Genomic DNA, 19,154 nt, shown 5'->3' on the forward strand with positions numbered 1-19,154 from the left:
ATTCTTAGACTTTTGTTTGATTAGTAGAAAGTTTGATTAGTAGAGCATCTTTGAGAAAAACATTTCTCATTTAACCATGGCTTTTAAAATAACAGTACTATTGAAATATTACATTCTCACTTCAAACTATCTGCAAATAATGTTTAGGTTCCTAGCAAAAACTCTCTTCATATTATAAAGTAATGGAATAAGTATTGCATATACAGCATCACATAAGCTGTATATAATGGATTTCACAAAAGTAATAGTTGCTTGTCAGCTGTTCGGCATATTTCTTCATGAAGAAATTATACTATGAGAAAGAAGGATACAAATTTATCACTAATCACTGTACTGATTCAATGCCACAATAAACTTTCCTTGCAACAATTGTAGTAGCTTTGTCAAGGACTGAACACACACACACGCATGTATTTTTCTATCTAACCTATTTGCAGTATCTTTCACACTGCTTTACCACTCTTATTGGTCTTGGAAAAAAACAACTAAAGGGTGAAAGAAACCAATCATGTTCAAAACTGAAAAAAAAACCACCTATGAATGGAAGTGGGATAGACACCAGTCAGCTCCTCAGTTAAGTGGAGCTTAGAGGATCAGAAACACAAGCATTAAACCCACTTCAGATGCAAGAAAATGACACATCTGACTTGAAATGCAATGTTACTGAATTCAGAGCGATTTTTTGTGTGCATGTACTCTTCTCAAAACACTCAGTACCAAATATGCTCAAGTTCAAAACTGGCAACCATTCCAAAAACGCATACAAGTCTCCACACAAGTCTTAATGAGTTTCTTTCAGATTTTCACACTAGACACGTTAAGCATCTTCAAGCTCTGTGAACCACTTCTGAGAGCTGAAAAATTTTCCACTGAAAAGTTATATAGGTTTATATAACAGGAAATTAAGAAGTTGCAGGATATTTTTGTAGTGTTATGTGAATTTAAAAAGAATTGATATTACACATAATATTTACTCCCAAAACACTTTTAGCAGCAGAACCTGAGTTAGGGCAGGCAAGAAACACCAACAAAAGTTACAATGTTCCCTATTTACTGGCATTTCTTTTTCTAGTAACATGGAAAGTAGATAAGCTTTCCACGACATTAACACATTCAGAAGTATACCAACAATAGTCACTATGATCTCTATCAAAGAAAACAAAAAGAAGCTACAGTATAACCATACTGAACAAAGCACATCTTCAACAGCTGCTTTCTCAATATAAGAATAATTTTTACTTGTCAGACACCTCATAAAAGAGCTTGCACACATCCCTGTAAGTTGTCTACTAGAGAAATTGTTAGCCTGCAGAAAAATTGTTGTGCTAATTTACGCTTCTTGTTTTGAAACCTTTCATCCATGGTGTAGATTTTATAAACATAGTACAGCCAGAACTGTACTCACTTCACAATTTCACTTAAATTTTATTACAGATAGAGAGGCAGTTCATCAAAGGACACACTGCAACTGAACCAGCACATATAAAAGGGTAAGATAGATGGGTGCAGCATTAATCTTTCTAACCCCTGAAATACTGAGTTAAAAATCTTACAAAAATGGTTCCACTACAGCACTCAACTAATATTCCTCTCATTCACTCAGATGCTTCTCACAACAGTACATCAGAAATCTGTTACTGTTAGTTCCTAGCTGAGACAAAAGTCTTACCTAAAACATTACTGAGGAGTACAATTCTCTTTTTCCTTATCCATCTACTTAGAGCAAGTCTCATGTACACACTAGCAACTCTTGTTTCAAAAGAAACCAGACAGAAAATCTGAAACAGTAAACAAAATCCAAAGCTCTTCAAGCTGACAGACTAAAAGATGTACAGAAATTTGAATGAAAACCATTTCCCAGTTCCACACCATTGTCACAGATGAATTTTACCTAAAGAATTGTTAAACTTCATTCGAGGAACGTGGAACTTTCATTTCTTGTGTTGCATTTAAGAAGCACTGATAGCAGAAGTCATTAAATGGTTGTAGTTTTCTTACTAAATATAGACAATGTACACTTGAACTATTCTAAAGCAGTTTTTCACATTGCATTCAGAAGAGTCTCATTCCTTTGTATGGCTATTTTATACTAGCATATGAAGATAACTCAATGAAATTCCATTATTAGAAATGTAATGAACTGCACCTAAAATGGTCAAAGTCAATAGGTTTTCTGAGTAAAAGTGAAGTCTGAGAAAAAGATATTGGAACACTAAAATGTGCATTATTTCAGAAATAATATATTCAAAATGCTATATTATTAAGAGACAATGGACAACTCATAGCCTTCTCCCTTTGACATGAATTTCAGTATTCATGTAAAATAAACCAAAAAGCCTTTTATACATGTTTATTCCAGCTAACAATCAAACAAGTTTACAAGGCAGGCAGCAAAACAGGTATAGCCTCCTCATTTGCTGCTTCCCCTTAGTTTCTGTAAGGGCCGTGATGCAATAAATTTCAAGTATAAAAAACAAACAAACAAAAAAAACCAAACCAAACAAGCAACAACAACAAAACACACACACACAAAAAAAAAAAATCTATCAAACCTTACCTCTATCACTGAAGTCATCCACAAGAATGATTTCTGCTATGAGGCTGTCTGGAGTGCGGTTGATAATACTGTGTATTGTTCGCAAGAGTGAAGTCCAGCCTTCATTATGAAATGGGATAATGATGCTAGTATTTGGTAGCTTTTCCAAGTACACCTTGTGCTTACAGCTGAAAAGACAAGAAAATAATTGTATAAGCACACTTAAAAGTCTGAGTTAGCATATACTGCCACCCATTTGGGCCATTCAACCATTATGGTTGCTGGCACAAAATCAGCGTAATCAAACAGTAGTTTCATGCAACATAATCAGGTCATTTAAAGTATGCATATTGCTTAGAACATACAATATATCTGAGCAGGGACAAAATGGAAGCAGAATAGATGAAAAATTTAACTGCCTGTAAGAAGATTATTTTCCTTTGTTGGAAGCTTTCCTCTGCAAAATGACAGAGGACATATCATGTCTGTGATGTTACTTTCAGAACACAAATTCACTTATCAAGAATTCTGAACCATAATATGGAGCAAAAGAAAATCTGACGTGGTTTTGTTCAGGTTTTTTGGGTTTTTTTATTATTTTATTTTATTTTTGTCCATAGCAGACAGAATTTGTAAAAATAGTCTTCTACACCATGAGACCAAAACTCAAGAAAAAAATTCAGTAATATTCTGGGTGACCTGTGCTTACAATATGCAAAACAACATCATCCACAACTCCAACTCCACAGCTAGACATCCAAAATGATTGCTGCTGTTAAACACAGAGATAAACCACTGAAAATACAGACTGTTACAAGCAAGAAAATGTAATCAACCTCTTATCTTTGAAAGCATTGCACCTTCAGCATTTTAATTGAACAGCATCTATGTAATATCAGTGCTCAACCTAACCATTTTCAATACTGAGTTGTTTACATACTTGAGTACAAAACCTCATTCTTTAAAAATAAATAATGGCCTTGCAATCCAGTTTTACCCAGCAGCTTAGAATATTTCATGACTAATGTTTAGGTTAGTGAAACTGATAGGATCTCATCTTTCATGTTTTGTTGAAAAAGGAGAGAAAAGAGACACATTTCTCTGGTGTTAACACAGCATGGCATTTTCAGCTCTGGGGACAGAGTAGCTGAATGATTTCTTATTCCCCAAGAGAAATTCGCACCCTGATAAAGGTATCCCTACAAGCAGAAACATGTCAGCCTTGTGATAAACAAATGAAAACAACAGAAAATGAAAAAAAAAAAAGTTCAGACCTGTAACTTCTATGTTGAAAAATGCACAGATGTTCTTTCGGAAAAGTAGCAAAGATAAGCATGTATATCAAACATTGCTGTAGGTCCTAATGCTGATCTACATATATTTTCTGCTTAGTTTGCATTTCCACTTTATAAAAGTCACTTAGAAATCAATATTTACCCCTTTATTGTACAATGACCACAATGAAAAAAATGTTCCAAATGAATAAAAAACCCCCACAGCTACTGCAGTTGTATTTGTCAAATATTAACTGTCAGAGTTGTGAATAAACAACCAAGTTCTCACATGCTTTCCTAAAAATTAACATTGAAATTTGTAATTCAGACATTTCTTCCTGAAACTTGTCAACAATGAATTTAATGACACACCACTTTCAAGAAAATACTTTTGGAAACTTTTTAATAAGCAGTTTGCTGGTGGAACACATATGCACAATGGAAAGAAAAAAAAAAAAATTGCTTTGCAAGAATACAAAGTTCTGGAAAAAACATTACTCATTACCTAGTGATAAAAAGTATGTATTCTAACATTTTTGGGAAGAAAAAAAAAACCACTACAGCAATAGAGTTAATTAAAAATTCCTTTTCTTATCTGTAGGAAAAAGTAGAACAAAAGAAGCCTATTATTAATATTGTAGTTGCTGCAGCTTGCAAATTAAGAAAGGCACCTACTGAAAACTTCACCTGCTGTTGCCAGCTGTTTGTTAACAGTGATGCTTCTTGGATTAGAACAAATGATATTACCATGCATATGTGTATTTTTTATGCCATTCTTGAAAGCTAGGCATTTGCCTCCTTTTGTATTTTTAACTTCCTGCAAGTATGATTTTAAACCAAATAATTTCTCTATCTCCATAAAACCAGAAACCAACAAATAAAATCCTGAAAGAATATTCTATCAAGGTGAGTCCTGGTCTGTCTTCCCCAGTAACAAGTGACAGGACAAGAGGAAATCCTATGGGATTGAGGGTAATCACCTAATTCAATCTACTTTACATTAGTACACTAAACTAATTTTTTTATTTCAGTTTTTATCACAATAATTTCCATGAAAGTGCTTTCAGTAATCATTCCTGGCTATATACTCAACATCATGTCCATACTGATAAAAGGATAAATATTTAATGATGCTAAGAGCACACAATTTGACTAGTCTCTCATTACTTTCATTATACTTTTCTTCAGTTTCATCCTTACACCCATACTTATGTTACCAAACAGCTTAGTAGAATCTGTAATGTTCAGTGTTTGAGGCAACATTCAATCGCTTTGCTCAGAAACACAAATTATACTTAAGGTACAACTACATATTTATAAATCGCTACAGCTTACCCTGCTCAGTTATACTACCAATGCAGCCTCATCATTAATGATCGGTAAGCAACTGGTTACAGAACTGGAGACAAAGTGCAAGGTCCTGCATCTGGATCGGGGCAATCCCAGGCACCGATACAGGCTGGGCAATGACTGGCTTGACAGCAGGCCTGAAGAAAAGGACTCGAGGGTGCTAGTGGATGAGAAGCTCAACATGAGCCACCAGTGTGCACTTGCAGCCCAGAGAGTCAGCTGTATCTTGGGCTGCAACAAGACAGCCAGCAGGTCTAGGGAAGTGATTCTCCTCCTCTTCACCACTCTTGTGAGACCCCATCTGGAGTACTTCATCCAGTTCGAGAACCTCTATTACAAGAAAAATATGGAGGTGCTGGAATGTGTTCAGAGAAGGGCCACAAGGGTGATCAGAGGGCTGGAGCAGAGGAGAGAGTGAGAGAGTTGGGGCTATTCAGTCTGGAGAAGAGAAGGCTCTGAGGAGACCCTATTGTGGTCTTCCAGTATCTGAAGGGGGCCTACAAGAAAGCTGGTGAGGGACTTTTTATTGTGTCAGGTAGTGATAGGACTAGGGGAAATGGAAAAAAAAAATAGAAAAGGGTAGATTCAGATTGGATGTCAGGAACAAATTCTTCACCATGAAGTTGGTGAGACACTGGAGCAAGTTGCCCAGGGAGGTGGTAGAAGCCCCATCCCTGGAGGTTTTTAAGGCCAGGCTGGATATGGCTCTGAGCAACCTCATCTAGTGTGAGGTATCCCTGCCCGTGGCAGGGGATTGGAACTAGATGATCCTTGAGGTCCCTTCCAACCTTAACAATTCTATGATTCCAAATGAATAAACGGTTGTCAACAAGAGATTATATTAAGACCTTGGCAAGCAAGCACATGTATATCAAACATGCATTATTCAAATGCCTAAATCAACAGATCTGGACAGGATAAGGGGGTGAAGAAACAAAAAAAAAATGCCACAAAAACACCTGGAAGCTATTTCCAGGAGGCACTGGTAAAAGAGGACCACTCATAAAAACAGAGGTAGTGAAAAGGTGTTATAATCACACAGTTATAATTACAAGATTATTATTATTATTTTCTTCTGTAGGTTAGCCACCTCAGCTGGGCAGAAATAAAGAAATAGCATGCTTCCACTTCAAAGAACAGGGATAGTTCTGTTTAACCCCCTGAGTTTATATGTAGGAAAAGAAGTCCTAAAATATCACACTAGCTTAAGAAAAGATGCAGAACTGCAAAATTTTGCATCTCTACAGCCTCCCTTAACAGAAACATGTAGAAATCTACCATCTGTTGAAGAGCAAATGAAAGAAAAGAGGCTTCTAAAATTATGAGAAAGGAGAGCATGACTGGCAACATTTTAGCCACTTTACAGCAAAAGCTGATTCATAACAGCAGCATTTTTTCTGACCTTGTGGATATAGCAACAACAATGTTTTATGCATATTAAAGCATGCCAGTAGCAATGCCTTGGTCAGTTACAAGGCTCTGTGCCTTCTAGACACATCAACAACCTTGTAAACTGCCCCTTCTGATAGGAAATGTTTTAGGAAAAGTTAAATGTCTTGCACACAGCCCTCTGCTGCATTTAGGAAGCAAGGTAGCAGTCTACTGTGGCAGTTATTAGATCATAAAAGTAGCCCACCCTCAATTTTATCTTCTTACAGCAAGTGCCAGAGAAAGTTACAGCAAAACAAAGATCTTCAACTTCACCCCACTGGTTTTGTCAGTGCATACTCTCTTATGTGAGTTGTTTGGGTTTTTTTTGTTTTTTCCAGATATGGCCCTTTCCCCCTCCTTTTACTAAAGAACTACAGCTCCCAGCCCTCTATAAACTACCAGCACAAAATATTTCACAGTTAATGTTTACATAGTGATTGTCTAACATGTCAAAGTATTAAATTTACAGCAAGAAGCTTCAGTCACACCATCCTTCTGTTCCAATCTAGCTTTGTCAACCAAGCCTGATAAAGTAATGTTAACTAGTAATTTCTGCTGCCACTTGACAAGGCTGTAAAATTAGCTTGGGAGCCCACGGAGGAGAAAGCAACCTTTATTTTCACAATGGCTCACAGCTGGAAAGCAGGCAGGCATCACTGAGTATGGACTTGAATAAATGTCACAATGCTTTTCCCTACTAGAACAAACAAGCTTTCTTCAAAACATTATTGCTCCTTTAATTTAAATATAAGCAGAATTAAATTGTACAGTAGAAATAATCTGTGTTGCTGCTCTAAAATGCACTAACAAACAACAGGTCTTGGAAATGAAACAGACAAAGCCTTGTGTTCTTTATGTATGTTTCCCTCAGCATGAACTTCCATCAGAGCTGATAGAGATGAATTAAGTGCTCGTTACTTTATGTCAAATGGCATCATTTTGGTCTGTCATGCAGAGTCACTCCAGCAGCACTGCATGACTTTGAAGAAATCAAAGTCAGTGAGTTTACCTCACTTCATCCTTCAAATCAAAAGGTTTCTCTAACCAAGGGAAGAACCAAGGGAAGAGGTGGCAGATAAACTTTACAACACAAAGCATGTTTACATTTACAAAATTTTAGAGGATAGTGAGGTATAAACCCATCATCATTCATGGGAAAACCTTAAAAAAAATAATAATTAATCACATGTGTTAAGAAACTTATCTAGTCATCCACATATATTAAAACTAGGCTTGGAAATAGAAAAAAATGAATGCATGTGGTAATTTCATATCATCTCAAAATCCCTCACAAGCGAGCCTGTATCAGCGGGAATCCTAGTACTATAATTACATTCAGTTTAAACCTCGTGCTTTCTTATCTATGAATTCCAAAGTATCAGCAAGTAGCCTAATTTATTTAATATATACATGTTGCACACATCACTAAATCACTTCTTTTTTGAGAGAGAATGTTACAGAAATATTTGTATTTTGAGAGAGGCCTGCTGTGATCTGCCTATATGTCTTCTCTACTTTCTTTCCGAGCAGTATGTTACCAGCTTCACACCTCTCCCGGCTTCATCTTCCCTACAATATGTATGAGATAAAATACTGGACAAGATATCACTAGGTCTGACCAGTGTCTGTAATACCAATTCACAGCCAGTAGAAACAGGAGCAAGCAATGAGAGTGCCTCTTTGACCACATATGCCAGCACAATCAGTAAGTCCGAATGCCTGCTACCACATCTTATGACAGCAAGGCTTCTAAACACGCAAGAACTACTTTCCTCCACTTACATAAACAGCTTATTTCTTTTACCAAATTCTTTTCAGTAAACAGAAACAGACCTATCAGGCTTGGACACTTCTCGCTGGCCTATTAAGTGATGCATGCTGTTTCTCTCCGAAAGGACAGAAGGGTAATCATCAATCTTTACCCTCGTTTTAGCTGATGCTGTCATATGAAAAAGGAGACAAAGCACCCAGAAAACATTTAGGAACTGTTCCATGTCGTTTGTTACTACCAATACTAGGAGAACTAAGAGAAGGTATGACAGAGACAGAAGGCCAAAACTGCACTTCAAATCAGATGCCCTGAGGCAATTGCAGAGAATAGTGTGGTAATGCTTGGAAACAAGGACATTGCCTACAATGTTTTGGACCGTGTGAACTTGCACCTTCACTGCATTATTCAGTAGCTACACAAAATGCTTCCAAAAGCAGTCAGAGTAATAACCGCCAGCTTTCTCACTACCCCATGAGAATTACAATTTCAGTTTAACCAGTTGCTCTGTGGCCAGGTAGTAAACAGTGGTATGAAGCAATGAAGCCTATATGTCTATATAAAGACATTTCTGATTTCCAGAAGTGGAAAAGAACTAGAAAGAAACCACCTACTCTTTTAGTTTCTTCCAGCATATAATCAAAAATTCAATTGAAGATCAATCCAAACAACTAATTAATTCCATAAGCCCTATGAAATACTGTAAACTTCAGTAGACTTTAATTAGATTAAATAATTTTTCTTCAGTGTTTTGAGGTGGGGCAAGCTAAGCTTTTCTTTAAGATCATAAAATGACTAGAGAATGCATTGGAATCTATCTTGGAGTACTGGATTAAAGACAGATTTTTAAAATTTTATTTTTAAGGACAGTATACATAGCTTAAACTGTGAAAATGGACTGCATTTATAAAAAAACACAAACAATTAAATACACCCAATGTAATAACTGAAAATTTTTAGAGGATTCAGATATGAATTACTGCATGATTGTGTAACTATATTTATAACATAGCCCTTACCCATGCGAGTCTAGTGATTCTAGTCTTTTGAAAAGTTTACTAAAATATAACTAAGGATTAACAGTAACTCTGCAACTATTCCAAAGACACAAAAAGATACAGCCAAAACACCCCAACAACCCCCCCTAAAAAACCAAATCACATATTAATTTTAGCCACTTCTGAAAATACAAGGAGCAGCAACTACACCACATTCAAGTATTTTGAGCGTAAAAGCAGTCAGGCATTCTCTCAGCTTCTGCTGCTAACAAGAATGAAGAGTTGGAGAGTTTCAGTTATGCAGAACAGGTAGAGTGAAATTTGCTTTTTTCATTATTAAAAAGAAAGAAAATCTCATTAGTGTTCAGGACACAGATCATCTCACAGCCTTCAGCTAAACTTCATATTGAAAGAAATATGGGTAATGCATTTCTTCTGAGGTCTGTGAAAAATTTAACGTGCAAGAGAAATGAGCACAGCTCTGACTTCTGAAAAGTGATGGCAGCAACAGTGAAAGGCCACTGTATCACACAGTTAACTGCAAACCCAATAGTCAGCAACTGGCAACACTGACTACAACCTATACAGGCTAGAAACCAGACATCACAAAAATTACTTGGGGCATCCTTATTGTACAGTATGAACACAAAGAACTTCAGTATAAAGTGAATCTATCTATGCCCAGGGGAACCTCAAAAAGGACAGGATTTCTTGTGACATTACTCAGGCAAATCAACAAGGATTTATGCAACTGATCTGTGGCTACACAAGTTATCAACAATTAAATTACAAATTGTAGAAGAGAAGACTGTTGAAATCAAGGTATACAAACATACCAAACCCAAATATTTGAAATCATAATGCTCATTATTCTATCAGTATCAGGAATTAGCTGGAATTCCTTGTTTCAAGAATGAAAAACTAAAAGATTGGATGCTTTAGTTTACAAGCACTTAGGAGTTTGAAACAATATATATCACAACATTTATATTCACTGTTCAGACTAGATGATTGCAATCATTCTTCGTATTTGGAGCACTATTCAAAATGTTACTGATTGATTTTGCTTCTTTGAACAAAACCAGCATGAACATCAGAATATTTAATAATGCTGAAAAGATAAGAATTAATGTCAGCTGCTATATTAAATAATTAGAATAAGCAGTGTTTGTCTCTCTAGACTAGAAAACAACATTTCTCCTAGCTTTAGCAGGTTTGTTCTACTCCAGACTACAGAAAGAGACATGGGGCATGCGAAGAGAAACAATGAAAGATCTACTTTTGTGTGTTTTGGTTTGTTTGGTGGTGTGTTGTTTTTTGTTTGTTTGTTTGTTTGTTTTTTGGGGGGGGGGGGGGGGGGCGTTTATATATTGGTACAGAAATTACTACAAATAGTAATTCCATTGCCAACTCTCATTACTTCATGTATGCTTCTGAACAGAGGATGCTTTTCCAAAAGTGAAGTGCAGTCTGAGACTGGCCTGCATCATATTTAACATACAGCAGCTGGGAAATTGGCTTGCTTCTGACAGTAGGTCAGAAAGCATTGACAGAATTGTCTCTCTCTTGGAAGTTCAAGGCAGACTTGCTCAAAGGTGTAACCAAAAGAAGCACTGAGCCCAGCTTTGTCACCTTCATCAGTGTACTACTTGTATGCAATTTTAGCACAAGAACATCCTTTGTCTTTGCATTTAGATGCTAAGTGATGCAGCCAATTACCTAATGAACTATTCATACTGTAAGTGTTTAACACAAGGAAGGTTAAGAGGACGTAAGACAAGTTAGTTCACTCAGGACACTATCAAAACATCCACCATGCAAGGCTTCACTGAGCACTATTGGAACCTAGCTGAATTAGAACATGAAAATGAAGCAGAAATCTAAGGATTCCAGCTTCCCAAACACAAAAGTCACCCAAACTTAGGTGAAAGTCACTAGTGTATTTGTGCAGGGAAAAGAGGGGTGGATAAAGGCTGGTGTAGCACCATCTAATTCCTAATACGTCATTTCTGACAATATATTGCTCACATTGCTTCTGAGAACATGCAAAGAAATATCATTGACAGTGTGAACAGTAGCAGATGAGAAGCTGCCAGAAGACCAAACTACAGAAACACAAAGGGAAGATAAACACACCAGATTCTTCTGTATTTAGCAATTGTCCGCTGCAGTTTTGTTAATAGAAAAGAATGCTTGATGAACAGTTATCATGTCAACAATGTAACTTAACACAGCTTTGATACTCTACAGCTGTACATTAGCACTCAAACTTCTCAGAAGCACTCTTTCTAGAAATAATTTCAGGTAGCTTGGCAGTGTTAAAGGCAAACAAACTATATAAAACATACTGATTGTTAAAAAACAAAAAAGCTGCTTCTTTGGACTTAACTCTATTCAAACAACACTAACATATATGAGCTAAAAGAAAAACAGTGTTTTCTGAGTGCAGCATGGCAATCAAATAAACACCTCCAACAAAATATTTCTTTAATTATTTTTTTTAATGTAAAAGACTCCGTTGTGTTTTTTAAAGCTTTGCTACACAAACCTTTATATACTATTCAGTATCACAGTATCACCAAAGTTGGAAGAGACCTCAAAGATAATATATTGAGTCCAACCTGTCACCACAGACCTCATGACTAGACCACAGCACCAAATGCCACATCCAATCCCCTCTTGAACACCTCCAGGGATGGTGATTCCACCACCTCCCTGGGCAGCCCATTCCAATGACAAATGACTCTCTTGGTGAAGAACTTTCTCCTCACCTCGAGCCTAAACCTCCCCTGGCGCAGCTTGAGACTGTGTCCCCTCGTTCTGGTGCTGGTTGCCTGGGAGAAGAGGCCAACCCCTTCCCAGCTACAACCACCTTTCAGGTAGTTGTAGAGCAATGAGGTTACCCCTGAGCCTCCTCTTCTCTAGGTTAAACAATCCCAGCTCCCTCAGCCTCTCCTCATAGGGCTTGTGCTCAAGGCCTCTCACCAGCCTTGTTGCCCTTCTCTGGACATGTTCAAGAGTCTCAATGTCCTTCCTAAACTGAGGGGCCCAGAACTGGACACAGTACTCAAGGTGTGGCCTAACCAATGCAGAGTACAGGGGCACAATGACCTCCCTGCTCCTGCTGGCCACACTATTCCTAATGCAGGCCAGGATGCCATTGGCCCTCTTGGCCACCTGGGCACACTGCTGGCTCATGTTTAGGTGGCTGTCAATCAGCACCCCCAGGTCCCTCTCTGTTTGGGAGCTCTGCAGCCACTCTGACCCCAGACTGTAGCTCTGCATGGGATTGCCGTAGCCAAAGTGCAGCACTCGGCACTTGGACTTGTTGAATGCCATCCCATTGGACTCTGCCCATCTGTCCAGTCGGTTGAGGTCCCTCTGCAGAGTCCTTCTATCCTCTAACTGACCAACATCTGCCCCTAACTTGGTGTCATCTGCAAACTTGCTGATGACTGACTCAACCCTCTCCTCCAGATCATCAATGAAGATATTAAAGAGGATGGGGCCCAGCACTGATCCCTGGGGGACACCACTGGTGACTGGCCGCCAGCTGGATGTGGCACCATTCACCACCACTCTCTGGGCTCGGCCCTCCAGCCAATTCCTAACCCAGCACAGAGTGTAGTGGTCCAAGCCATGAGCTGACAGCTTAGCCAGCAGTTTGCTATGGGGGACGGTGTCAAAGGCCTTGTTGAAGTCCAGGTAGACCACATCCACAGGCCTCCCCAAGTCCACCAGACGGGTCCCTGATCATAGAAGGAGATCAGGTTGGAGAGGCAGGATCTGCCCTTCCTAAATCCATGTTGGCTGGACCTGAGCCCTTGGCCATCCTTCAGGTGCGCAGTTATTGCCGCCAGGATAATCTGCTCCATCACTTTCCCTGGCACTGAGGTCAGGCTGACTGGCCTGGAGTTTCTTGGCTCCTCCATCTGACCCTTCTTGTGGATGGGGACCACATTGGCCAGTTTCCAGTCACCTGGGACCTCACAGGTGAGCCAGGACTGGAGGAAAATGATGGAGAGCGGCTTGGCCAGCTCATCTGCCAGCTCTCTCAGCACCCTAGGATGGATGCCATCCGGTCCCATGGACTTGTGAGTGTCCAAGTGGCTCAGCAGGTCCCAGACTAATTCCTCATGGATTACCGGGGCACCACACTGCTCCCTGACCCCATCGCCCAGCTCAGGAGGCCACTCATCCTGAACTCCTGCCTTGCTGTTAAACATTGAGGCAAACAAGGTGTTCAGGACCTCAGCCTTTTCCTCATCTTCAGTTACAGTGTTCCCCTCCAGGTCCAATAAGGAATGGAGGTTCTTCTTGCCCTTCTTTTTATTGTTAATATATTTGTAAAAATGTTTTTTATTATCTTTCACAGAGGTGGCCAGCTTCAGTTCCAACTGGGCCTTTGCCTCTCTAATTTTATTCCTACATAATCTAACAACTTCCTTAAACATACCTTGAGAAGCCTTCTTTGAAAAGCACAGTTCACATTTAACAGAACAAGAAGTGTTAGTTGCCATGGTATTTCTCTCCTCACAATGCCACACCAAGAACTTTTGCCAAGTTCTCAATTTCTGTTCAGTTCCCTGAAGAATTTCAAACTAATTCACACAGCACAATTGTACAGGTTAATAAGTGAGTAGCTACGTTAACCTGCAGTATTGTACAATAGAGGGAACTGTATCCAAAAGAAAATACAAGCCTGCTGCTTGCTGCCTGCAAGACAATTAGTTTTGCCATACTCCTGTACCTTTTCCCCATAGCTTAATTGTGCAACACCCAATTAAAAGAGGAAAAAGCACCACATAAAGAGACAAACTAAGTAATCTCTTTGTTTTGAGCTCAGAATAATTCTAGAGGACTACAGCCTGAAGCCTTTCCTATTTCAGACAGGAAGCTCTCCTCTTTGTATAAGGCAGCTAAAAATTACAGAACACGAAAATAAATATTTGCTGAGAACTGCATAATCATTTTCAGATGAGTGGTATATTCCAGAATAATCTTAATCCTATTTCTCTATAGAGTATTACTGCTATCAAGGAACAATAACATCATTCAAGCCTGTCTAATTTTGCATGTGCATACCATCATTGCTCGTTCTGTTTTTAATTCTGCACTGCATAAATCAGCTATAGTATCAGCACCTGATAAGCTGTAGCTATTGGATTGCTTCTACTCTTCATGTGAAAAAACAAAAGAAATATTTTGGAGACACAGACTCAAACATTTAGCCAAAAATTGAATGCAAATTGTCACCTTGCCCCCCAGCCTAAAGATGTGCAGCTATTACCAAATGAGAACCTTAAAAGCTATGCAGAATAAATAAACTGCTACCTGGAAACTCCACAAAATAATTCTGCAATTAAAAGAGGCCTCTGTAGCCCTAATGTGTTAGTAAGAGATAGGAGTTTAAAAGGTAGGTATAGAATGATTTAACTATGGTGATTAATTTTGCAGTTCCTTTTTAATGCAATGGTCACATTTTATTGGCTGAGGGGGTCACCTTCTGGGAAAACAGGTTATATAAACCAAGAAAGATTAAAAAAAGCTTAAAACAGTCCAGGAATCAATTTACTTACTTTGGATGTCGGATGTCTGGCAGGGATCGTTCCAGCGCTATATTGTTGCTAACAAATATGTTGAAGCCATTTTCCCTATAAGCAGAGTCATCATGGTCTTCCTCTGTAAGGGGGTATGGCTTTCCATGTTCACCTTTCCCTACAATGAAACAAAACAATTATTTGCTTCAAACAGACAGCACAAAATACACTACAAAGACAAAAATAAATTAAACCGAACTTCATTCACTACATGGTGAGCACCAGGTGGCTCAGTTGGTAGCGCATAAGACCCTTAATGGGAAGGTCATGAGTTCAAGCCTGCAGTGTGCAGTAGTGTCCTCCCTACTCTAGTTGTGAGGTCTGTGGTGACAGGTTGGACTCGATGATCTTTGAGGTCCCTTCCAACCTTAGGAATACTGAATACTGAATGCTGACAAATCCACGAACGTTTCTTACACTGTCGTCAGTGACACTCCTGTTACTTCAAAAGCAAAAGTTAGGTCATGCAGAGAGAACATCAGAAAGGCAAAAGCCCAGCTAGAACTGAATTGGGCTGCTGCCACGGGGGATAATAAAAACGGTTTTCACAAACACATTAACAACAAAAAGAAAGCCAAGGAAAAAGTCCACCCTTTGCTGGATGCAGGGGCGAACATTGCTATCAAGGATGTGAAAAAGGCTGAGGTACTTAATGCCTTCTTAGCCTCAGCCTCTAATAATCAGACCCATTATCCTCAGGGTATTCAGCCTCCTGTTAGAGATGGAGAGCAGCATCAACCCCCTGTAATCCAGGAGGAAGCAGTTAACAACCTGTTATGCCACCTGGACACTTAAGTCTATGGGGCCAGATGGGATTCACCCAAGAGGGCTGGGGGAGCTTGAGAAGGAGGCTGACAAGCCTGCTCTCCACCATCTATAAGCAGTTCTGGTTAACAGGAGAGGTGTCAAGATGATTGGAGGCTTGCCAGTGTAACACCCATCTACAAAATGGGCCAAAAGGAGGATCCAGGGAACTACAGGCCTGTCAGCCTGACCTTGGTACCAGGGAAGATTATGAAGCAGCTCATCTTGGGTGCACTCACATAGCAAGTGCATGATAATGGCAGGAACAGGCTGAGCCTTCATGAGTTCATGAATGGCAGGTCCTGCTTAACCAACCTGATCTCCTTCTACGACCAGGTGATCCACCCAGTGGATGAGGAAAAGGCTGTGGACCAGGTGTTTACCTGGACTTTAGTGAAGCTTTGGACACTGTCTCCCACAGCATTCTCCTCAAAAAACTTGCAGGCTTAAAAGTAAGCTTTCATAGCAAAATTATATGGATCAGTTCCAGCAATATTTCTTTTGATTCACATAAGGAGCTTGATTACTCAATTCCTCTACATTTTAGCAGTCACGCATCCCTCCTCCCCACTCATCTTTTCCAAAAGCAACTTCAGCACTGAAGTTTAGTGTCCAACTTTCCAGATCAAATAAGGAAACCAAATGTTTGGCTCTGGGCTCCTTGAACACCCTTGCACTGCAAAGGACCAGCCAGATGCACTCATTGCTTCTAATGTCTCAGCAGTGCTGATTTAGTTTCAGAAACTGACCACTTGGTTCCCTGAAGAAATCATCTGCTTGTTCCCTTGCAAAGAACAGACTTTCTATTCCAGCTTTTTATTCCCAAGTTAGTTCTCATCATCAGTCACTTGGCTTGCTTAGCACCCACCTCAGGCAACTATACCTCTATCTTTTCCAGTCAGAGAGCAGAGAACAAACAAAAACACTTCAAAGAAAATCAGGTTATAAAAGCCTTCACTTCTTCTCAACTGTTTTTATTCTTCTCATTCTTGCAGGGAATGAACTCTTCAGAGTTTCTAAGCCCTCCATGCCTACTCAGGTTCTCAAGAAGACACACTTTTCTTCTACATGTAATTGAGCAGCTTTTATAACCTCTCTATCCCTCTCCCTCCAGGCCCTCTCGTAGGAAAGTATTTCCTTTTACCTGAGCTATTTTAAAGAAATTAATCAACTTCCCAGCTGGATTTGACAAGTGACCAAGTCCACCTGATCCTCACCTAATCAGGAGCAGCTGCAGGAGAGGAGGAAGAGCAAAGCAGCTGGGAGCTGAGGGAAACATGCTGTGTTATCTTTAAAGCCCAAAAGCCTCTGTCAGTGTTCTATTTCATATTGCACAAGCACAAAATATCGAAAGCATAGCAATTAAAGATATTATGATTACTCAATTTTAGATTTTTTCCTTATTTTTTAAAATTATTATTCCAATCGTTGTGCATATAATGACTAATTGTAAAAAAATTGTAAAGCAAGTCATTAGAGCCATTCAGAGAAAGTATGGACTTGGACAAATAATAGATGCTCTGGAAGGCTTTTGTAGCCCAGCTCAAGGATGTTATTGTCTCCTAGGAAACAGTACACTGTGTACCTAGCCCTAAAGGTTTGAAGTTTTTTTTTCTTGATAATTTGTGATAACTGATTAAGAACACCTCTGTTGAGGTATCTTCTGATTATATTGCATGCAGATTTAGCACAAGGAGAATAAGTTCTTTTTTTTAGCAGATGGCATAAAATGAAGACTAGGGAGAGACAAAATCATTCTGTAAACTCAGCAGAAATATGTAATAGCAGAATAATGGATCTGGATCAGCCATGTTGCTACAGTTGCCAGGTATGATAATTATAAAGACAACAGAGGTATTGCTGCCAAAACACATCAGCTGTAAATCAGTCTGAACACAACAGAAGAGTTCTTCACTACTGCAGTGGATAGCGGACCTTGCTTAAAATCATAAACAAAGCATATTGAAACAGGTTCTGGTTTCAGGGTCTTTTTGATTTTGTTTTTATAATTCAAATGAACATTATTTATAATTCAATGGGCATGGTAAAAAAGATTGGCTTTGCCATAATAAGTTAAAGTAAGTTAAGCAATTACTTGACATCCTAACACAAGAGACTAAGTGGATAAAGAACATAAGCCACTCAGTGTCTGTGGGGAAGAACTGTATACAAATCTGGATTATTTATCATCTGTACTCACTGCTATTACTTTATTCCATCATGACTTCACAGTCACACCATGTCAAGACTATAATTTGCAAAAATATTTAAGCATACCCTTTAATTCAAGCACTCAGCCACCCTTTGATCCAATATTTGTATCAGGGTGTAAGAACTCCCTGTTCTAAATGCTTTACTAAATAAAAGTTTATGTAATACATGAACCTACATATAAGTCTTCTTACTTACTGTGTTTTTTAATACAATTCTGCAGATTTTAAAAAGTAAATGTTGTCTATTACCTATAAATATTCCATCCAGAATCTAGTATAATATTGTCTGTGCACATCACATGTAAACTCAGACCCCATCCTCTCTCACAAAAGTTATCACAGGGAGAACAGATCTTACCCTAGAGCAATATTTCAATACAGAACAGAAGTATATGGGGTGAGAGTGACTGTATTTCTTAGTGACAGTAGACAGAGGAACACAAACTCAAACAGAAGGCAGTCACGCATCAGCTTACAAAAAATGTGTACGGAAAAGGGGAAATAAAGATCATTGGCCGAATAAAAACATTGAGTCACATCATCTTCACTACATAAACTTCAAAACTGTTGCATTATCCTCCTTGATCTGGGAGTTGTTTTATCATGTCACTTTCTCCTTATATACTAGGAAAGGAACTGCTTGATTTAAACAAATGCATTTTTTCGTTTTGCATGTTTTGCATTAACTTCCAGTAAAAAGTATGAAAACTTTAATTCAGTAAATGTATGAAGGAATTTTCTTTCCTGTTTGGTTAGAAAGAGAGAAAATTGTAACTGCACATGCCTCACATGAATGTAATTGCCTTCATGTCAAATGGGACTAAGTATATATATGAGTGTGTGCATGCGTATGTATATATATAAAACATATATATAAAAAAAGATATATATTATATAATACACACACATGCATATATATGTTATGACTTTTCAGATGGAAAATAAGAACATTTTTCTAACAGAAGGAGCAGTGAAACAATGGGGTAGGCAATCCAGGGAACTATGGAATCCACAAACAGTCAAGAAAGAAATTATACTGTGACTCAGAGTGATGATTGATAAAGCTTTGGTGACCTATTGATGCTGACCCAGATCTTCAATTTTTATGACCTCAATGAGAAATAGAAGGAGGACTGGGAATAATTTTCCAGAACTGTATTTTTTTCCTCAGAGTCAATAA

The 19,154-nt window shown here is 38.6% G+C and overlaps 1 protein-coding gene across 3 annotated transcripts in view; it reads right to left on the reverse strand.

Annotated features, from left to right (window-relative positions):
• GALNTL6 (polypeptide N-acetylgalactosaminyltransferase like 6) overlaps window positions 1–19,154 on the reverse strand; it is a 440,839-nt gene that overhangs the window by 241,178 nt on the left and 180,507 nt on the right. For all 3 annotated transcript variants that reach the window (XM_068137080.1, XM_068137081.1, XM_068137082.1), the window contains exons 3-4: window positions 14,937–15,075; window positions 2,558–2,724 (exon numbers count right to left, since the gene is read on the reverse strand). In XM_068137080.1, coding sequence (XP_067993181.1) covers window positions 2,558–2,724; window positions 14,937–15,075 — 306 coding nt within the window. The remainder of the gene's footprint in view (window positions 1–2,557; window positions 2,725–14,936; window positions 15,076–19,154) is intronic.

Source organism: Melanerpes formicivorus, unplaced genomic scaffold, assembly GCF_026170545.1.
Source record: "Melanerpes formicivorus ecotype bairdi unplaced genomic scaffold, bMelFor1.0.p_v2 SCAF_4, whole genome shotgun sequence".
Lineage (NCBI taxonomy): Eukaryota > Metazoa > Chordata > Aves > Piciformes > Picidae > Melanerpes > Melanerpes formicivorus.